This window comes from Aptenodytes patagonicus, chromosome 1 (genome assembly GCF_965638725.1).
Source record: "Aptenodytes patagonicus chromosome 1, bAptPat1.pri.cur, whole genome shotgun sequence".
NCBI classification, from domain to species: domain Eukaryota; kingdom Metazoa; phylum Chordata; class Aves; order Sphenisciformes; family Spheniscidae; genus Aptenodytes; species Aptenodytes patagonicus.
Genome location: NC_134949.1, coordinates 87,597,195 through 87,619,358, shown reverse-complemented (window position 1 = coordinate 87,619,358; position 22,164 = coordinate 87,597,195). Strand labels below are relative to the sequence as shown.

General features: G+C 44.1%; 1 protein-coding gene across 1 annotated transcript in view; it reads left to right on the top strand.

Moving 5' to 3' along the window:
- The window catches only part of LOC143158657 (olfactory receptor 10AC1-like), a 33,397-nt gene extending 12,316 nt beyond the window's left edge, over positions 1 to 21,081 (top strand). The window contains exon 2 of the mRNA XM_076334904.1: positions 20,071 to 21,081. Coding sequence (XP_076191019.1) covers positions 20,071 to 21,081 — 1,011 coding nt within the window. The remainder of the gene's footprint in view (positions 1 to 20,070) is intronic.
- Positions 21,082 to 22,164: the final 1,083 nt, after the last annotated feature.

Sequence of the window (22,164 nt, the reverse complement as noted above, 5' to 3'; positions counted from 1 at the left end):
AGACACTCTTGTAACTCACCCAAGGGGGCCCTGCAGGCTACTGAGCATACACTATTTGGGAGTCTGGCCTCAGTGGTGCCAATGAGTTTGCTTCTACATGGCAGTGCAACATGGTGTGAAAAAACTGCTCTGGAGCCTAAATCGATGTCAAGTGCCAGCGTAAGGCTGCACCTGAGTTAATTAGCCCTGTTGTAAATCAGCCCCTCCTAGCACAGTGACTGCACTGTACCAACACGTATACACAACTCTGGGACCCAAGCTCGTGTCTTTGTTTAGCACGGTGCTGTGCCCTGCAGACACAGCAGCTCATGATGGTCCCTTGTCAGATGAACTCAACGGTGCACACGGAGATTGGCCTTTGAGTGGGCAGGTCAACAGGGCAACTGGTGTGTGAACTGTTGGCTGGACTGAGGCAACAGACTGCACCTAAATCTTGCATAGGCCCCTTAACCCTATTTGGATGTAGACCTAAGTGACGTGGGATCTTACCTGTACAGTGCTGTAACTTTTCAACAATTGGATTTTTCAAATGCTACTCTTAGTAAATCTTATTTTTCATTAGCTTTAGTGTTAAAATCTTTGAAGTTTTGCACATATGCTGCATAAGAGAGGGAACTTTTATCCTAGAAGAAGGTGTTGAGAGAAGACATCTGGAAAAAATCTCATTTTGAAATTCATGGCTGAGATATCTTTCCCCTGGTGGATTATTACTAATGATTCTGACAGTTTGAGGAACTCCTTACATGTTCCTAATAACTATGGATGAATGACAAGTTTGAAGAGTATAAAGTGGTGCTCTTGACCAGGCTAGTGTATTGCCACCTGGATCTTCATGTTTGTTACTCCATAGACCAGCAGGATCTCACCTGCTGCTAAAATAGTTCAGACATTTTAATTAATGATTCTTTAGCATAAAAAGGATAGGTCACCCATGGGCCAGAACCATGGAGTGCTGACACTGTTTCTTGCAGATTCTCCCCCATCTCCTGGCATACAGGATCATTACCCTTTTTGGCCTGGCCTTTTCCAGCTCCATGCATATCACATTTTTGGTTGCTTATTCACTAGGATATTTCTCCTCGTGCCCCTCAGATGGAGACTTGCAGCCCCCACATATTTACGACTGAAAGACATAGCCTGGAGGAGGTGATGGAGTGCTTGTTAAACAAGTTTGCCTATGACACCACTTGACAACAGGGCTGCCATCCAAAGGGATCTAGACAGGCTGGTGAAATGGGCTGACAGGACCCTTATGAAATTTGACATGAACAAATACAAAGTCCTGCATCTGGGAAGGAAGAACCCCTTGCAGTGACACATGCTGGGGACCAACTGTCTGGGGAGCAGCTCTGCTGAAAAAGAGCTGTCTTTGTAGGCAGCAAGCTGAACATGAACCAAGTCTGCCCTGGCAGCAAAGGCGGCCAACAGCATCCTGGGCTGTATTACCAGGAGCCTAGCCAGTCGATTGAGGGAAATGATTATCCCCCTCTACTCAGTGCTTCTTAGCATCTAGAACACTGCATCCAGTTTTGGGTCATCTAGTACAAAAAGATGTTGATAAACTGGGGTGAGTTCAATAGAGGGCCATGGAGGTCAGGGGCTGCAGCACTTGCCTTGTGAGGAGAAGGTGGGGAGCTGGGCTTGTTAAGCTTGAAGAAAAGGATTTGGTGGGACCTAATAGCAGCTTTCCAATAACTACAAGGAGCTTATTGAAGGCATAAGCCAAAACAAGAGAGTTTCCAACTAATATAATGAGAATCTTTTTCATGATGAGGTCAGTAAAAGTTTAGATCACGTTACCCAGAGAAGTTGGGTAGTCTCCATACTCAGGGGGTTTTCAAGACCTGACTGGATAAAGCCCTGAGCAACCGTGTCTGACCTCATAGTTGTCCCTGTTTTGGGCAGCAGGTTGGACCCGATGGCATCCAGAAGTCACTTCCAACCTGAATTATCTTACGATCCCATGATCCTCCTGGCTAGCAGGATCATTCAAGCTCATTACTTAAGACCCAAGACTGGCAAATCCTAGTATTTCCTGTCCCATGTTATTCCTCAGCAATCTTGCTATAAATAAAGGTGATCCATGTCCCCTGTCCATCCTTCCTATTCAGCCATGTCAGTCTGCTGCTGTCCTGATCTGGATTTATGTATACTGATATTGACTCAAGTGGGTCTAATGAGCTTCTTTGCTTTGTCCGAGCATTCAGCAATTAATTTGTCCCTGCAATTTGTCTCTCCTCAGTTTGGTGTTTTGGGCTACTTGTTGATAATTTTTTTTTTTGTGAAACTAATTTTTCAGGGTGCTGTTCTATTGCTTTCGACACAGTAGAAGTAGAAGAACATTCTACAACAAGTGCAAGAAAAAGGGAACTCTGATAGTATCTGCTGATCTGTAGGATTTCGACATGCGAGATGCTCTTCCAAGAAAGCCCATGGTAGTTCCTTTAAGCTGTTGATCACCAATAATGAAAAAAAGAGTGAAAACATATCACGGAACAAGGACATAAAGTAAAAGGAATGAACAATAGAGTTGCACAAGCTAAAACAATCTACAGCTAATACAAGGTATGTTCACCATTGTTCAACACTGAAAGTTACTTACCTCACGAATTTGCACAGTCCCTGTTGTATGCTAGCCAAATCATACGTAACACACTTTCCAATGCTTGCTGAAATAAATACACTTTATTTTCAATAGGCAGTCCACTGCTGTGGTACGTCAGTCTTTCCCAACCCTTCAAATCCCAGGTTTTCCCCAGAAAAGTGGGAAAACAGTGTTTCTTGCACAGCCTCAGCAGGCGCAGCACTGCCTCCCGGCCCGGCCGGGGTCCCCCGGGCTGCGGGCACCGAGCTGGACCCCCCTCCCCTGGGCAGCCGCCAGGGACAGCTCCGGGCAAGGCAGGAGGGGCCGTGTGGCCGGTGGGTGGTTCTTCTCCTCTTGCACCGCTCGCTGTGTGTTACACCGCTCTCGGTGTTACCCGGGACTACTGTCCAGATTTTGCGGCTACAGAGTGCTACTTCATCCTGCCGTGCCGGGAGCCCTTGGAAAACTTGCTGAGCTCAAGCCTGGAAACAGCAGGGAGCTCAGCGTGGTCTGAACCAGGGAGGGGAGAAGGGTTCTTCAGGGTTGCTTGGCCGCTGCTGCCATCCTCTGGAGAGAGACAGGATGTACCTGCAGCGAGCTGACCCGAAGTGGGCTTCCTTTGTATGGTTTGGGGGGGGTCACTGCTGGTAACAAAGCTTGGATTTCATTTGGGCGGGGGGGGGGGGGGAACGAGACGGGACACACGGACGACTTTGCTGTGATGGCCCTGATTGGAAAGAAGTGGGCAATGAAGCTGGGACCAGTGTGCCCTGAGGAACTGGTTGCCATCATGTGCAGCAGCCTTGTGCCTTTGGCCTTGGGGCCAGCAGCCTGCTAGCGGCAAGAGGGTTTTAGGGAAAGGGGCAAGACTTAATGCAAGAAACTCCTTTTTACTGCTCTCTCATAGTCCTTATTAGAGAAGTTAAAATATAAACCAAACATTTTAGGAATGTCCTTATTTGCATGGTTGACATAATTAATCCTTAGCTGGACTATTAATTGCAGACTACAGTGGCCAGTATCAGATGATTGTGGTGACTATAACCTGAATATCTGCTTCCTAAAAAAATAAATAATAGCACTCACTACCTCTATATTGTTTTGTTTTTTTCACTGTGCTCCTGGGTAGCCAAAAAAGAATGGGGAGGAGAGGGGATGGTTGGCTCTTTATAAGTATTTTTAATTCATCCATCCTTGCGGTATTTGAAGAAAACTCTGCTATACTTGCCCAGAATTTCTGCAGAACTCTCTACTGCACTGTAATTACGATTAACGAGATGTCAAGGATTGATGTTAAGCAAAGATGACATGGTCTGAACTTCAGAATACCTGATGGTGAATGAATATGACAGGAATATGAAGGATTGGTGATGGAAACAGCTCCCAGTCAACAGCAGCAGCTGGAAAGGGAAGCACATTAAGATACCCTCTGCGTGATAAGCTGGAGCTGTAAGCACAACTAAGAATTCATTTGTTATTTATCAGTTGTTCATGGATTTCCATGTCATCAAATCAGTGGAGCATTGTTCAGAAATTCTGCTTCAAGTGGGACTCTCACCAACACCACGTCAGGTCACTGTGACTTTATCTAGCCAAGTGTTGAAAATACTGATGAAGAAGTCCACTATCTTGTACCCAGTCTGGTGCTGCACTGACTCCTAGTGAAAAAGTTTTTCTTAATGTCCAGTTCAAACCTCCTAAATCACAGCTTGTGTCAGAGCAATTACTATTATGGGTGGATGAAGGCTTGTGCAAATACCAGAAGGGTACGATTGTTGAGTGACACGTACTGAGATTATGGTTAGCGCAGTTGGTGGAAGCCCATGTGTAAACACTGACTTTGCTTGAGGGTTGTCCACATCACAGCACTGCATTATTTTAGTTAAGGACTTCCCTACACTACTAAAGGCTAGGCAGATGTAGCTTTTTCTCTCCCCCAAGGAGAGATACAGAGTATGGTAAGAGGAGTGTAGCAAAAATATCTCCCTCGGCAACTCAGGGAGACAGAAGCCCTTCCCTGTATGAGGTACAACTATGCTGAGCAGGGCTGGAGGGAGCTTTTTCATGTTTCTAACTGATGCAACTATGCGCCAAACACAAGGGGATGGGATCAGGAAAGCCAAGGCACAGCTGGAGCTGAATTTGGCAAGAATAATAAGGCGGCTTTTACAGGTACGTTAGTCAGAAAAGGAAGATTAAAGAAAATGTACCCTCCCCCCCACTGATAAATAAGACAGGAGAACTGGTGACAGCTGACATGGTTCAGGTACTCAACAATTTTTTTGCCTCAGCTCTCTCTTCCCACATCTCTCAAGCCCCTGAAACTCAAGACAGGGACTGGGGGAATGAAGTCCCTCCCATCGTAGGAGAAGATGAGGGTAAAGACCACCTCAGGAACCTGAACATACACAAGTCCATGGGACCCAATGAGATACATCTCAGGGTCCTGAGGGAATTGGCTGATGTAGTTGCCAAGCCACTCTCCATCATATTTGAAAGGTTGTGGCAGTCAGGTGAAGTCCCCATTGACTGGAAAAGGGCAAACATCACTCCCATTTTTGAAAAGGGTAAAAAGGAACTACCAACCAGTCAGCCTCACCTCTGCGCCCAGTAAGATCACGGAGCAGATCCTCCTGGAAGACATGTCAAAACATATGGAAGACAGGGAGGTGATTAGAGACAGCTAATATGGCTTCACCAAGAGCAAGTTCTGCCTGACTAATCTAGTGGCCTGCTACAATGGAGTAACTGCATCAGTGGACAAGGGAAAAGCTATGGATGTCACCTACCTGGACTTCTGTAAGGCCTTTGACACAACATTCTTGCTGCTAAATTGGAGAGATGGGGTTCGATGGATGGACTGTTAGATGGATAAGGAACTGGCTGGATGGCCGCTTCCAGATAATTATAGTTAATGGCTCAATATCTGGGTGGAAACCAGTAACAAATGGTGTCCCTCAGGGGTCCATACTGGGACCAATACTATTTAGTATCTTCATCAATGACATAGACAGTGGGATCGAGTGCACCCTCAGCAAGTTTGCACATGACACCAAGCTGAGCGGTGCAGCTGATATGCTTGAAGGAAGGGATGCCATCCAGAGGGACCTTGAAAGGCTTGAGGAGTGGCCCAATGCAAACCCCATGAAGTTCAACAAGGCCAACTGCAAGGTCCTGCACCTGGGGGCCGGGGCAATCACCAGGATCAGTACAGATTCAGGGATGAATGGATTGAGAGCAGCCCTATGGAGACGGACTTGGGGATACTGGTGGATGAAAAACTAGACGTGAGCTGGCCATGTGCCCTTGTAGCCCGGAAAGCCAACCGTATCCTGGGCTGCATCAAAAGAAGCATGGCCAGCAGGTCGAGGGAAGTGATTCTGCCCCTCTACTCCACTCTGGTGAGACCCCACCTGGAGTACTGCGTCCAGTTCTGGGGTCCCCAGAAAGACATGGACCTGTTAGAGTGGGTCCAGAAGAGGGCCACAAAAATGATCAGAGGGATGGAACACCTCTCCTATGAAGAAAGGCTGAGAGAGTTGGGGTTGTTCAGCCCGGTGAAGAGAAGCCTCTGGGGAGATATCCTTGTGGTCTTTCAATATATAAAGGGGGCTTACAAGAAAGATGGAAAGAGATTTTTTACCATGGCCTGTAGTGACAGGACAAGGGGCAATGGTTTTAAAACTGAAAGAGGGTAGATTTAAATGGGACATATGGAAGACATTTTTATGATTGGGGGTGGTGAGACACTGGAGCAGGTTGCCTGGAGAAGTTGTGGATGCCCTATCCCTGGAAGTGTTCAAGGTCAGGTTGGAGAGGGCTTTGAGCAAGCTGATCTAGTGAAAGATGTTCGTGCCCATGGCAGGGGGGTTGGACTAGATGATTGTTAAAGGTCCCTTCCAACCCAAACCAGTCTATGATTCTGTGATTCTATGTTTGGAACTCACCTGGACAAGGCCTTGAGGAACCTCACCTAACTTTGGAGTCAGCCCTATTGTCAGCAGGAGATTGGACTAGAGGCCTCCAGTGGTCTCTTCCCACCTTATCTTTTTCTGTAAATCTGTGATTCTGGCCTTAGGCCTCAATTTGCTGTTTTATGCTTTATCACCAAAAGGTGACAATTTTTTTTTTTTTGTGAAAGGAATTTTTCAGGATCTTTTTCATTGCTTTCGACACAGCAGAAGTAGAAGAACATTCTACAACAACTGCAAGAAAAAGGGAACTCTGATAGTATCTGCTGATCTGTAGGATTTCGACATGCGAGATGCTCTTCCAAGAAAGCCCATGGTAGTTCCTTTAAGCTGTTGATCACCAATAATGAAACAAAGAGTGAAAACATATCATGGAACAAGGACATAAGGTAAAAGGAATTAACAATAAAGTTGCACAAGCTAGTTTTTCTGTGGGAGAACACCAGTTCCAGAGTTTCTTTTTGGTCAACTCACTTTTCAAGTTTAGTGTGTAAGTATAGGTAAGGGATGTATGGCAGGCTTCAGCCCCGGTAACTCCTCCTGCCTGGCTGCTGGAGCCCAGCTGGGGTCTCTCTGTCGAAGGCTGGTGGACAGGGCTGCTGCTTCCCAGATTGCAGGTTCAGCCAGTAGTGAGGTTGGGTGTGTAACCCAGAGACACACGCACACGTGTCCACGCAAAGGACACTGACACGGCCAACTGCACAGGCTGCCACAGATGGGGTGCTGCCTTCAACAGCCCCACATATAACACTACCAGGACTCACATAAAACAAATATAGACAGCGAAGTCCTCCGTCTAAATGCAATGCTAATTACAGCACTGCAAAGCTGTGACATCAAGAACATCCTACATATTTCCTGCAGTGGTGGCTGAGTTACTTACCAGTTCTATTGTTGTCATTCTCAGTTTGGCTCTATGTTTTATTGGAGAGAAAAAGCTTGTGTTTACAGTTTTAAGTAACATACCCTTTTGAGGCCATTCCTGGACTGAGGTGAATCTCAAACAATTTCATCCTAACAGAGGAGATTGTTTCTGGGTAGAAATGTGAATCCCTGCCTAATGCTGCCAACACATCAAACATCACAGACTCAGTTGACTACAGGGAAAGATTTCTACTTCTGGCATATTATCTGAATTTTCAGGCTTTGGGTTTTTCTTCTTCACTGTAGTGGAAAAAAGATATTGGTCCATTTATCTGCCTGGATGTCAGTACACTATTCTGACTATTCACCTCCCCCTGAAACAGAGTTTCCAAAATTCACGTTTTTCCCCAGGTTTTCTTCTTTAAAGAAATACCCAATAAGACAAGTAGCAGTGCTCAGGCTTGGTCTGCTCCCAGTTTTATCACTCTTGTTTTGACCAGGGCCTGATGTTGTGAGTCATTTACAAATCTCTACTCCCAGCGACTTCACTGTTTGTTTTCAGGGTGGCCTTGTGCCCTTTTTACTTTTCCATGGCATGCATAGCTAATTGACAAGTAGAGCCATAATTTGCACCTTGTGTTCTGCCCACCATGCAGCATTTCCATTGCTCCACAGTCCTCAACTTCTGACACAAAATGGGTAGTGTTAAGTCTAATATGAACAATGCCTCCTGAAACGAAAAATTCATAGGACTGCTGTTCATTGGGAAAGCAATGGTGCCTCTGGGAATAGTCATTGAGCTTCCAAAATCAGACAGGGCAAGTAGTGATATGAGAAAGTATGGATATTACTGTTCCATCTTGGGTAAAAATTAAAGCCTTGGTTTGGAGCATCTTGAAAAAAAAATATTTGTTTAATTGTTAGATACAATTATATGCATTACTTAATTCTAATGAAGTTGATCTTCTGATTTTAGTGTTCAGCAGAAGTGTTGAGAGGCACATATATCAAGACTCCTCTCTCTCTGACCTAACTTACGCGACATTTAACACTATTCTAAATTTCAGGCAACAAAAGGCTGCTCTATCCATCAAAGCCCAGAACAAATCAAATCAGAATTTAATAACATGCAAACTTTGCTGAGTTTCATCTCTCGTATTTCCGGCTGGCATTTAACAGATTTCTGTAATTTCATATCCTTCAAAGCCCATCCTCATCATAACTGAGGTTGTATCCAAGTGCGTGAGGCTAGTGAGTATGGCTGTACCTGTTACAGTGTAAATTAGGATCATCTTTCCCAGTTGACTACTCACCTCTTGAGACTGTAAGAGCTGTTGTAGGATGATCTTCATTTGTCCAGTTCCTCAGCAGAGAGAAAACAGTCTACATTAGTGCACTTCTGATGACAGGAAAAAAAAATGGATTCCCAACTTTCATTTATCTCATTGACAAATTTTAATATCTGCAGCCCCTCTGAAGTGACTGCTCTGTTATTCTGAAGACCTAACCACTGTGAACTGAAAGTAGTGAATGAGAGAGATATGATGATCGATGAGCTTATGGGGATAAAAAAAACAAACACGAAAGAAAAATTATAAACAAAGCTTTGCTATCAGTGTCTCCCAGGAGTACAAGGTATTTGCCATGCACAGACCCAGTTGCAGTAGGTTCTCCATCCATCTCTATGGGAACCAAAACGGAAGTGGGGATATACTGGAGGCTGAACTCAGTTTCACTACACAGCTACCCACAGTCAGCTCAGCTCAAGCCATTAGCAATGCAATAGCCAACAGTCTCTGCCTGCCAAGCTCTTGCCCCACACCACAGAAGACAGTAGATTTCATGCTTTTCATTTCACTGCCGGTTCAAATGCCGTTGCTCAGCACAGAAAGACTGCTGGCTAACGAGCACAGCAGTTCAAAGGAAGGCATTGTATTTACATGGTGCTTTCTGCAAAGAAGGTCTAGACTTCACTGCCTCTCTTCTTCAATTCTTTCACCCTGTGACTTCATGCAAAAAAGAGTAAAGAAGGCTACTCCTTCTTTATGCTCTTCTAACAGGCTGTTTTCCAACTTGGTCCTGATGTACTGATCTTGTTTTTCCTCCTTCCTGTCCTGTCCCCCTCTTCCCCCCACCTTCCAGTCCCAAATGGCAGAGGTTTATGACAGCCCCATTAAATCAACAGTAATGGTCAATGGCTATAAATCACAGCTTGGGAGGTTCTGGTTGGACATTAGGAAAAACTTTTTCACCAAGAGGTAGGACAGCACTGGAACTGGTATCCAGAGTGGTGAAGGAGTCTCCAACCTTGGAGGCTTTCAAGACTCAGTTAGACAAGGCCATGACGATGTGATGTGGCATTAGTGACACTCCAGCTCTGAGCAGGAGTTTCTGAGCTAGTTTCTTATGTTTCTGTGATCCAGTGAAGAGCTTCTGTAGGGCTGGAGAGCATTTTGGTATCACATCCACTTGATGCAGTTTCATTACATTTCCCATTCATCAGCCTGAAAGAACATCTGAGTACTTAGCTTGGTTTGTGGCTCAGGGTGTTGCAAGATCTTCAGCCTATGTTCCCTAATTAGGGAAAATTAGGTTTTGCTAATAAAAGAAAGTTGCTAAAACTGAATATGGAGAAAGCTCTGCTCAGTGTTTGAATACAAAGGAATAGGCATAGATATGCTTCTCAGCTAGCACGTGCTCTAACCAGCAGTTTATTTCTAAATACAAGTCTTTGCACCAAATAGATCCATGAAAATAAGGCTTGGAAAACAGAGGTGTCAGGTTTTAGATCACCCATCCAAGGCCTAGCTCTGCTGTATTGGTCAGCAAGCATGTAAACATGAGCATGGTCTCTTGCTAAATGTAAGTGTGCCCCCAGGTCCCCTGCCCAGGACAGGGCTCAGGACTCTGACAGCCGAAGGGTGTTTGTCAGTGCTGTAATGCAAAGTGAGACACAAGGTTCCAGAAAGCCCGGCCAAGCACAAGTCATCTGTTATTGCCACATCTTCACTGAGACTCCCAGAAGGTGATAAGGGCCTAATCTTTTTGTCCTGTGTTTACAGTGAAGGTTCAGTGTCACCTCACCTGCCAATTATTTGTGCTAGGGGAGTCCCAATAACAAAACTGGATGGAAATGGGCGGTGAAGCTGACTGGCCTAGTTTGCCTGCTCAGCAGAAGAATAATAGGGCTATTGTCCCCTTCTTCCCCCTGTTACTCCATACAGCTCATGATTTTGTTGTGCCATGTGATGTCTCCTTTCAGATAAGGGCTTTGGTCACCCATGGAGCACAATGAAGAAATTAAATATATGACACATCTGTAGACAAAGATCCCTGCAGGCTGATATTTCTCTCCCCTATCTCTAACAGGTCCTCATGGAGAGAAGCTATTAAAAAGTCTGTCTCTCTTGCATCCACTTATCTTGAAACTATTTCCTGTGAATCTGTGTTCATGGACACCTGCACTAGTATCATTTTGCTGCAACTCACCCTTTATTCTGCAGTGGTGCTGCGCTGCTTTGCTTTGTGTTAAGGATAGTTCGCTGAATTCTCACTGAGACGTTTTAGTTTTTCCTTTTATGATAGATAAGTATATAGAGATGCTGTGAACACAAGAAACAGAATAATAGAAGTAGATAAAGCATACATCATTGTGTGAGGCAACAAGTAGAAATGATGCTAAAGAATGGTGAAGGCAAGAGCTGGATGGCTCTTCAATTGAGCATCTGCTCCCTTGCTGTCCAGTCCATCAAGCAGCTATATATGGCTTCTAAAACATAGGTTCTGTCTGCCATTAGTGACAGATTGCTCTTTTCTTTCACCTTCTCCACCTAACTTGCTTGAAACGTAGCTTGAAACAACCTCAGGAGTTCGGTGCTAGAACAGATTCTGCAGCCCACCTGCTTTCTCTGACTACACATATACTGGCTGTCTACCACAGTTCCTCTGTCTAAACGAGCTCTAGTTCATCTAGAATTTGTTCATTCAGTTTGGGATGCTGGTTGCCAGAGTTTACTTTCTGCAATAAGCTTCTTTGGAAAAACATGTTGGTCTAGTAGTTATGTGCCTCGCTGCCCTGAAAATGAGCCTTGGGTTCCTTGGGACATAGGTGCAAAACGTTAACCTAGATGGCCAAACATGAGCTGGGAGGAGGAGGAAATGAGTGGTAGCCTGGGTACATTTGGGATGGAGTGTGTGCAGCATCAGCTTGGGATGATGTCTCCTGTGGAAAACTTCATAAGAGAATGAGCTTTTCTGCCACTCCTCCCAGAGGCTGCAGTTGCATCAGATCAAATTAAGCAAAAACAAATGATGTCCCCAGGTGGAGTGTCTCAGCCACTGCCACCCTAAGGAAGAGCTCAGGTGGGACAATGCCTCATTTACCATTGCACAGGGAACAAAAGGAGGCAATAAATACATGATTTTTCAGTTGTCAACACCAGTGATTCTCAGCAAGGCCCCAGGGTGCTGTGATTCCAGTCCCAAGAGGGGCTGAGCACTGCTGAGCTCCTTCAAGGACTATGAGAGATGCAGCTACTCTGTTCCTTTCCAGATGAGCCCCTCTGGCTGCAGGTTATAAGCTGGCTGTTAAAAACCAAACTTTTAATTAGATCTACAGAGACATCCACAAAGTTTTCCAAATGAATCTGAAACTAACTTCCAATAACATTAAGAGTTGCATTCTCCAGTTATCTCCTCTGGTCAGCAGCTCATTTTGAACAACCGGGAAAGGCTTCCAGGGTAGAGATGAAGGGGATTGCAGCCCCCATTACATTGCCTGGTGTCATGTATATATTCCTTTCACATGACTGGGGTGGACTTTCTCACTTCTTGGTCTCACAGTGGTCCAGTTCCACCTTCCTCTTCCCCACTCCAATATTTCTAAGGTCCTTGTTATTGCACTGGCATTTTTTCATTCTTGTGTGTTTTTAGTTACTGATGTGCGACTATGTCATGCTTGTTCTCTTGCCCTACAGCAATATGAGGCCATGTCATTTTGTGTCATCAAGTCCTGCCATTTTAGTCTCATGGGATTATCTTGTTGAGAACTTGACTGATGTTGTAGATGAGGTGGAGCGGTCACAATGTGAGACCTAACGTGTCAGGCTGTCACATGGCGAGACGAAGAGTTGAAAAGGGCAGCTAACAGGCACCTCAAGTTTTTCAGAATTAGTGAAGGGTGATGACCCTAAGGGCTGTGAAGGGCTGAGGACATCTGTACTGATTACTTCACAGAAACAACCAGATGCCCAGGAAAGCTGAAATCCCAGAATAATCATGAAGCAAATTCTCAAACAGATAAGAAAACTTAGACGTTTCTTCAGGATGTCAGCCTTCCTTACTACCTTCACCTTCTTTCTTGTCTTAACTACAGGAGTTCAAGTTAATCTTTTCCAGGGCCTGTAGCTTAATTTTCAGTTTGTCTGTCTTTTTCATTTTCACTTGCTGTTTTCAGTTTAAATCTTTTCATCCTCTCTTTCATGATTTCCCTTTTTAGATTTGTCCTTTCTTTAGTTCTAAACCAGTTTTTGGTCAGTAACTTCATTTTTTTCTGACTACGAAAAGCTTGCTTGTTTATGATGGTATTAACTGATATATGCAACCATTTTCTTAGCAGAGATGCAAGACAATGCCTTTGGCTGGGTTAGAGTATGAGTAAGTACAATGAGGTGAAAGAAACGCCCCACCTTTAACAAACCATGAGGATAAGTCAGCTGCCAGGCTGCCTACCCTTTTTTACAAAACTCGGTTTTGGTTGGTTTATGGTTCCGCATCTTTTCTGGAGTGAGTTCCCAGGCAGTGTTTACCAAGCCAAACAAAAGAAACTCAATGAGAGCAGGGTGATGCTTTTTCTCACCAAAGCAAATTGATGCCAATCATCCTGCTGTTACCACCTCAGCCAGTTTCAGTTTCCAGTTCTCAGAAAGCTCTGAACATTACAGGCATAAGGAAGCACTGCTTCTCCTAAAGGCTATGCACAATTGTGTCAGTGTCTTGCCTCTGTGGGAGGCAGCATTTCTTGACTCCTGTTGACTACAGAACAGGGATCCAGTACCTGTTAAAAAGTCTCTTCAAGATGCTGCCATTTCCAGCCCCTGGCCCAGCTACATCCTGATCACAATTCAGTCTTACTGGAGTCACAAATGCACTTTCTCAAATTATATTAACATTTATTTTCACATTGCCACTGTGACATTTTCATTAGAGTGAATCTTAGTTTTCATTAATCACCAAATAAAATTCAAGCAATCTACCTTAATACTGCCTTAATTTCTCTAATCAGATAAGTCACCATAATGTTTCTGAATAACAAAGTAGCTTCTGCTTGTGAACATACCTGCAGCAGAACATAAATGAAGCTGCTAAAGCCAAAATCTTTGCTTTCTACAGCTGTATGATACCCCTAGAGGATCAATATCAGCATGCTTTTGCATACAAAGAAGATCTGCACTCTTTCTTATTCTCTTTATTCTCTTTTACTACTGGCTAGTTACTTCATGTTGCTCGAACATTATTGTCGGCCTGCTGAAAAGTTTTGCGTCTCTCCGTCATGTCAGAGCCGCAGGGATGTCTGGGCTGAGAGCGCCGTTTCCTTGGCTGTCACTGGGACCGGCCGTCCCTCTCCTCCAGGCTTCCTGGTATGTGTCTCAGCCATTTCCCTTTTTGTCCATATTGCTCCAGATTACGCTGAGCTTCCCAGTAACGCTTCCCAGGCAGCTTTATTGTTTCTCTTGCCTTCTTTGGAGCAGGCTGGCGATTCACAGGTGTGGATAGGCAAGCCCAGCGCTGGTCCTTTTTCTGAAAACCGAGGGGAACATCCTCTGAAGTATGTTGCAATTGCTGATAGAAACTGATATGATGTGATTCATTAACCGTAGATGGATTCCAAGAAACTCTTTATACAAATTCGGGCTAAGGCAGGCCAGTCCCAAAGCCTTGCAGGCGTGTACCGAAAAAATATCACACAGAGTGTGGGGGAGGAGAGCAGGGCTGAACTCTGCAGCAAGGAAGAAGGTACATCTCTCTAACACATTGTAGACTCAAGACATGCAAACACTGATGCTAACGTGCAGCTTTTATTAATCTATTATGAATTTGGCTGCAAGCTGATGCAATGAAAATGCTGGGAATCTGAAAGGCGTGGGCTAGAGGAGGAAGTACGGAGTCACTTTGACATGCATATTCTTATCCTCTCCTGCTCTTTGTTTGTCTTGTTGCTGTGTGTTCTGGCACTGGGATGCATACCTCACTCCAGCTAATGTGCCCCTGTTCGGTGAGCCATGTTTTGGAGGTAATGTGTAGGCGTGTGTTGAAACGTTGCGGGGAGGGGTAAGTTGCGTGTTAATAAATGAGAGCTTATCTACATACACACAAACTGAAACAATAATTTGCCTTACTTATTTCAGTGCAAGGCTGGGCACTATGCTAAAAAAAATTAGTGCATATTACTGCTGACTGGGTGGTATTGGTTACTGGGTACGTGCTGACTCACCTAGGTTCACCTCCAGTCCAGCAGCAGCAAAGGACCATCGGAAGATGAGAGAGTTGGAACAGACTTGTCAAAATAGTTCCTTGTAATTATTTTTGCATTGTTACTGAGGTAGCAGATTTTCTCCTGTGGTTTGGGTTAGAGAAGAGAATAAATATAAATTAAAGGAAGAAATGGCACCTAAGCCCCTGAATTTTATTTAATAACACAAAGAGAAACTATACATGAGCTAATCAGTTGGTGTTCTGAAATTCTCACAGAATTTGCTAGAGGGAGCAATTTTACTCCACAAAGCATTTGAACTAAAACAGACTCTTCACTGTAAAGATTTACTTCCCCTTATAATCCACCCAATTTGCTAGATGGAACTATAAAATAACCGGCTCCTTGATTTTACTCCTGTTACAGCTGCAGAGACAACATGCTACGGAGAGAGACTTCAAGGCTGTTCATTCATTCATTCATTATTATACAACAGCATCTAGAAATTCCAGCCAGATTCAGAATTCAGTTTTGTAAATGCTTTAAAGGCATTCTGTGCCCTGAATTGTTTGCAGCGTCTTAAACAAAAAAAGTGAAGGGAAAAAATTTGAAATAAAAAAAAAAGTTTTAAAAGTTGCAAATTAAAGAAGTGAATTGAGAGACTAAAGAAGATAGACCCCACTGTCATAGCTTTAATTCCAAGAGTTACATGACAGGTTTTAAAAGGAGGAAAAACACTTAAATACGACTTTGGCATTTAAGTTCTGCTTAATTTCAAAATTGTGACACTACAGAATCCCAAGTAGTGGCCTTGGAGGAGCCGAAACTCCACAAGTATTTCAGTTTGTGACAGCAAAGCTCCTCAGGTACACACACAATTCTGCTCCTGTCCATACTGGATATCTGATGAAGGCTGAACAGAATCATAGGCTCAAAGAAAGATTTAGATGGGAGGGGACCTCTGGAGGTCTCTAGTCCAACACCCTGCTCCCAGCACAGCTAGCTCCAGGGCTAGATCAGGCCTTGATCAGGCAACATTTGCACATCTCCAAGGAGGAAGACCTCCCAGCCTCTCAGGACACCTGTTCCGGTGCTGAACCACCCTTGTGAGAAGAAGCGTTTTTTTCTTTATGGCAAATCAGAATTTTCTTTGATGCAAATGTTGTGACTGTTTCACTGTGCCCCTCTGAGAGGACTCTGGCTCTGTTGTCTCTGTAGCCCCCCAATAGCTAGCTGAAGTCATCAGTTGGATCCCCCTTTGGCCTCCTCTTTGCCAGGCTGAAAAAACCTAACTCTCTCAGCCTCTCCTTGTACATCATGTGCCCCACTTGAGCTTGTTGTCTTCTTTGGTATGGGGGACTGCAACAGTGGACACAGTGTTCCAAATGTGGCTTCATGTGTGCCAGATAAAGGGGAATAATCACTTCCCTTCACCTGCTGGCCACATTCTTACTACTGCAGCCCGGTATGCGGTTGGTCTTCGTTGCCTCTTCCTGGCTCACGTTCATCTTGCTGTCCACTGGAAGCCCACGTTCTTTTCTGCAGAGCTGCTCCCAACGCAATTAGTCCCCTACTGATGCATGGGGTAGTTTTGTCCCAAAATGACTACGCCGTATACATAAAATATTACAGAAGAATATTTTGAAAGGTAGACTTCCTCTAAACCATGTCCTGGAAAAATCTTAAGGTACCATATTTACATGTTTCTGCCAAGTTGGGTTAGTGGAAAGCAGTTCCATTTTAGCAGTCAAAAATCTTTACCTCTCTTTTCTACTTACATAAGCCTACAGATCTCTTTAATGATTTCAGTGTAAGTGGCCAGGAATGACTATAACAATACTAATAAAAATAAATTGGACCCGAATAATCTCAGTCCTATCCACTGCTGAACAGTGATTTCATCTGAGTCAGTAAGAAATAATGGATTATCTGAACTGGTGAAAACTCCACACACAGTTCTACAGATGGGTTTAAAGTTTTTATATCTGTTTTGCTTTGCCTTTAAGTGTGAGTTTGGTTTAAACTAACTGTTGTGGTTTAACCCGGCAGGCAGCTAAACACCACACAGCCGTTCGCTCACTCCCCTCACCCCCAGTGGGATGGGGGAGAGAATCGGAAAAAAAAAGTAAAATTTGTGGGTTGAGATAAGGACAGTTTAAGAGGACAGAAAATGAAAGGAAAATAACAACAACAACAACAACAACAATAATAATAACAACGATAAAAGAATATGCAAAGCAAGTGATGCACAATGCAATTGCTCACCACCCGCCGACCGATGCCCAGCCAGTTCCCGAGCAGCGGTCACCACCCCCCGGCCAGCTCCCCCCAGTTTATATACTGAGCATGACGTCACATGGTATGGAACATCCCTTTGGCCAGTTTGGGTCAGCTGTCCTGGCTGTGCCCCCTCCCAGCTTCTCACTGGCAGGGCACGAGAAGTTGAAAAGTCCTTGACTAGCGTAAGCACTACTTAACAACAACTAAAACATCAGTGTGTTATCAATATTATTCTCATCCTAAATCCAAAACCCAGCACTGTACCAGCTACTGGGAAGAAAATGAACTCTATCCCAGCCGAAACCAGGGCACTTACTTAAAGACCCACAGATTTATTTTTATTTAAGAAGAGCAGCAATGCATTCTGTTAACTACATCGTTGCCATTTCTGGTACAAACCAGCCCAATTGAATAGTCAGCTCCTTTCAACTGCTTCAGCGAAAGGAGCAAGAGCCCTCTAGGAGGGTGTTACAACACCGCCCTCCTCTAAAGGTGCAATTACATCCTATTGCTTGATTTACAGAAAAACTGCAAACCCCCTTTTCTTGGGAGGAATGGAACTGCCTGTCATTCATGCAGGGAGGGCAGAGGCAGCAGGGAAGAGGAAAGACCTCTACGTCATATTGTATATAAGGAACTCGGTCCTGCAGAAGAGAAGAGAGGATGATTATGAAATGCTGAAGGAAAACATTGGCCCTAGGGACGCTCACAGCCAGAGGGACCCCAGATTGAGCAAGAAACAGAATCTCAGCCCAGACTGAACCGCGCACATCATCAAGAGGAAGAAGTCTCTATTATCTTCTAAGCCAGAGATGGTATGTTGTCACTGAAATGATCAGCTCCAAATGAAAGGAAGGGAAACCCCTGTTTCTTCCCCACTCTTTAGCTTTGCTGTGTTTTGTAGAGTCCTCTTAAAGTCTCAGTACTTGGAGTAAGGGGAGCCCCAGCTGGTCCCCGGTGATTGAGTCCGCAGTCTGGAGATCACGTATCAACTAATTACTCCTGTTTTCTGTGAAGACCTACTACTTGCATACAGCGTCAAGAAAGCTATATAGCCAGACTGTTTAGAATAGCTGTCGGGGAGGTCCTGGAGCAGCGAAAGGTGGATGTAGGAGTTAGCCATGGCTTTATAACCAATGGGAACTGTGTCTAGCAGTAGTCCTTGTTGAGTTACCTGCTTTTGGAGGATCACTGCTCCCTCTACATTCTCTAAAGAGCTCCTTCTCAGTCTTCACTGACTGTCCATTTTTTTGTCTTGGAGCTTACGGTAAAGTTTCTTCCTAACTTAGTAATTTTGCTGACTTATGCTCTGAAGCACAAAGATTTAATTCCTAGTTTTGCACCTGAGGTAATATATTGTGGATGTTTTCATTATTCTCCTGAGTCCTCAGATGTTTTGAATCCTGCTGAGATACATGATCACAAGGAAACCTTGGGGCAGCATGTTCCAGAGATTGCAGTGGCAAAAATAAAGGCAAAGGCATGTACGCTTATCAGATTCAAATTCTCAACTTTATTGATTATTTCTTTCTGGAGCTTTTTTGAGATGTCTTCTTTCCAGGAAAATCCCTGTCTCCACTAATATATTCCATCACTTTCCCATTCCTTCTATTTTCTCTTATGGCATTGGAATATTTAATGCAATTTTCCAACTTCTTTCATACTTAAATATTGCTGGTTTTTTTATGTGAGCAGAAGTCTTCAAGGAATCTCTGCTTTTATTCCTGGTTTACAGTAAAGTGTAGAAAGGATTGGAATTATTCCTTGTAGTAAATATTGCATTACATGAGGAACACATGAGCAATGAGCACTGTTCACCTGAGACCAGTATATGTAATTTATTATTATACGGCTCTCTACATCCTTATCTTTTCTAGATCTTTACAACTTAAACAGCTTTGCATCACTCCACATTCCTAGGAACTTTCCATTCTTCCTGTGACAAGCAAGATCTCAGTCTCCCTAAGTCCAAGATATTAGCTTTGTATTTTCTTTAAAAAATTGTTATACAGAGTACGTTGCCATGGACAGCTTTGGTTTTGAGTTTGGAAGTTTGTTTACTTCAACTCTGATGCCATAGGGCTGAGCCAGGCATAAAGATGTAAGCAGCCAAAATGTCAGCTCTAATTTTTGAATCTTCATGTCTAATCACTGACCCCTTCCATTTGAAATCCCGTTTCCATATGAACTTTGAGGCAGATCCATTGTGGGGAAGGGAGAAGCCAGTCAGCAAACACCTCAAATTCCCATTAATTGGAGTCAGATTGTAGAGCAGAAGCTCCAGCTCACTGTCAGGTTGTCCTTGTACATCTCTGGCACAGATGTAGAGAACTGCAGTATTGGTGTGAATAGAGAATGAATGGGTCTGCCTGGGAGTGGAAGCACCAGAAGGAGCAGTAGCAGAATGTCTGCAAGACTTAGGTGTCAATGGTCATCAAGATCCCAACACATCCATCTGCAGCTTCTTAGGACGCTCAGATCAGGAGGGAGAGTCCAATGATGACTCTCAAAAGCAGGACAGGATGGAGAGACAGTGTCAACTCCTAAAGGGTACCTAATGCATGTTCAAAACCTGCACATGGTCACCAACCTAAGAACAACACAGAAGAGGTGATGAAGATCCAACAGCTGACATTCCTTGTCATCAATGTCATGGCAAAGAATCCTAGGCAGATCATTTGGGCACAAGAACCTTGGTGGTTGTGAGAATATGGGTCTGAGAGTGTGTTGAATGTGACTGAGTGAAATCAGTTTTGTTTTTAAATGAAATCACCTTCCTCCCCCCACCATGAGCTTTACTACACTGGTTCTACAGTACTGCAACAGTATTTCCCATATGGAATTGATTGCCAGGCATCAGGTCAAATTCAACTGTCTCCCTTCTGTTTCTCTCCCTGTAGATACCATGTGAAAGCTGCACGGAGAGGGACAATAAGAGCACTGGTGAAACCATGGAGTTCCTCCTGCTTGGCTTCTCCGAGCTGCTCTGTCTGCGGGTCCTCCTCTTCTTTATCTTTCTCATTGTCCATTTGGTCACATTGGCAGGGAATGTGATGATCTTCATGGCGGTGGCTATGGAGCCTTCCCGTCCTCCCATGCTTTTCTTCCTCTGTCAGCTCTCTGTCATCGAGCTCTGCTGTACTTTAGTCATTGTCCCTAAGGCACTCCTCAGCCTGATAGTGGTGGATGGCAGCACCATTTCTTTCATAGGCTGTGCTGCACAGATGCACCTTTTTGTGACACTCGGTGGGGCTGAATGCTTCCTCCTGGTAGCCATGTCGTACGACCGTTACGTTGCCATCTGTCAGCCACTTCACTACGTAGCTGTGATGAGTGAGGGGCTCTGCCTCAGGCTGGCTGTGGCATGCTGCCTGGGAGGCTTTGCTGTTGCTCTGGGGTTGACGGTGGCTGTTTTCCGCTTACCTTTCTGCCAGTCGCATCATATCAACCACTTCTTCTGTGATGTCCCTGCTGTGCTGCACCTGGCCTGTACACAGAGTTACACCCCTGAGCTGCCCTTGCTGGCTGCCAGTGTGCTCCTCCTGCTGCTCCCCTTCCTCCTAATCCTGACCTCGTATGTTTGCATTGCTGCTGCTTTGCTACGTGTCACCTCCTCTGCAGGAAGGGGCAAGGCCTTTTTCACTTGCATTTCACACTTGTCCATCACCTTGCTACACTATGGATGTGCCACCTTCATGTACATTCGTCCTAAGTCCAGTTACTCGCCAGCTCGGGACAAGATGGTGTCTCTGGTCTACACCAACATTACTCCATTACTGTATCCCCTCATTTATAGCCTGAGGAACGAGGAAATCAGAGGGGTCATCATGAAAATGTTGAGGAGGAAGAAAATAGCTCAGCTGAACTGGGATACTATCAGAGCTGTGATGTGTGTGTGTGGTAAATTTTAGTAGAACAAATGTGTGCTTGTTGGAAAACAGCCCCATAACCATGGTAGGACCAGATTCTCCATAGATTTCACTATGGCAAAAATCCAGGCAGAATTCAACATGCATCAATACATTTATGACAAAATGACATCTCTGCTAAAAAAAAAAAACAAAAAAGGTCTCTAATGTAACACTTTACCTAAATGGATATGCTTTAATGACTTGTGAGGAAGAAGAGCTTTGATCAGTTTGTGGTCTCACTTCTGCGATCACATACATACTCATGCTTAGATTCATGGTCATCTCAGCACAATCAAAAGATCAACACAAAAAGATTTAAAGCTGCTGTATTGGTTTTGTTATTTTTCTATCAACATGAAAGTAGAAACTGGAAACTGGGAAGTCAATAAAAAATTTTAGACTGGTAAGTTTTTCAGCACAAAAAATCTAAAGAGGGTTATTGGAAGGTTAGAAGAAGAAAGCCCATGCCTAGAAAGAAATGGAAATTAAGCTGTGGTTTTCTCCAAATTTAGTAGAAGGCCGCACTCCAGCATCCCATCAAAAGTGGAAAGATCATGAATGTAAACTCATCTTACTTTGAATTACTCTAGATAATGAAAATGAAAGTGCCATCAATTTGACAAGAGTATCACTTTCCTATGCCTGTTTTGCAGGAAGCAATCTTTCCTTTTATAGGGAGATGCTTTAGGTTTAGATTGTTCCTATGGCAACATAAAGGCTAAGATACTGGTCTTATCATATGACTTTTATCAGGAACGACTGTATCATATAAATAAGGATACCTGAGGAGTGTTGAAATGTATAATTTTAAGATTAATAATACCACTGCTACATTTACTGTAATTTCTTTAGCAAAACCAGTGAGAGTTACAGCACATGCTGGACTGCAGCAGACACAAGAGTCTGAAAGGTGCAAAGCAGTGTTATTTTGTGTGTTTCCTACATGTAGGCGGAACAGGATGATTCAGACAAATTAGGGAAGATCAGTTTTGGAGAGGAACAGGGGGGAAAGAAGCAACTTCATTATTTTATTTAATAGTTCCCTTCCCCATGGCTCTTTAAAGCCGCAAACAGACCCTATGA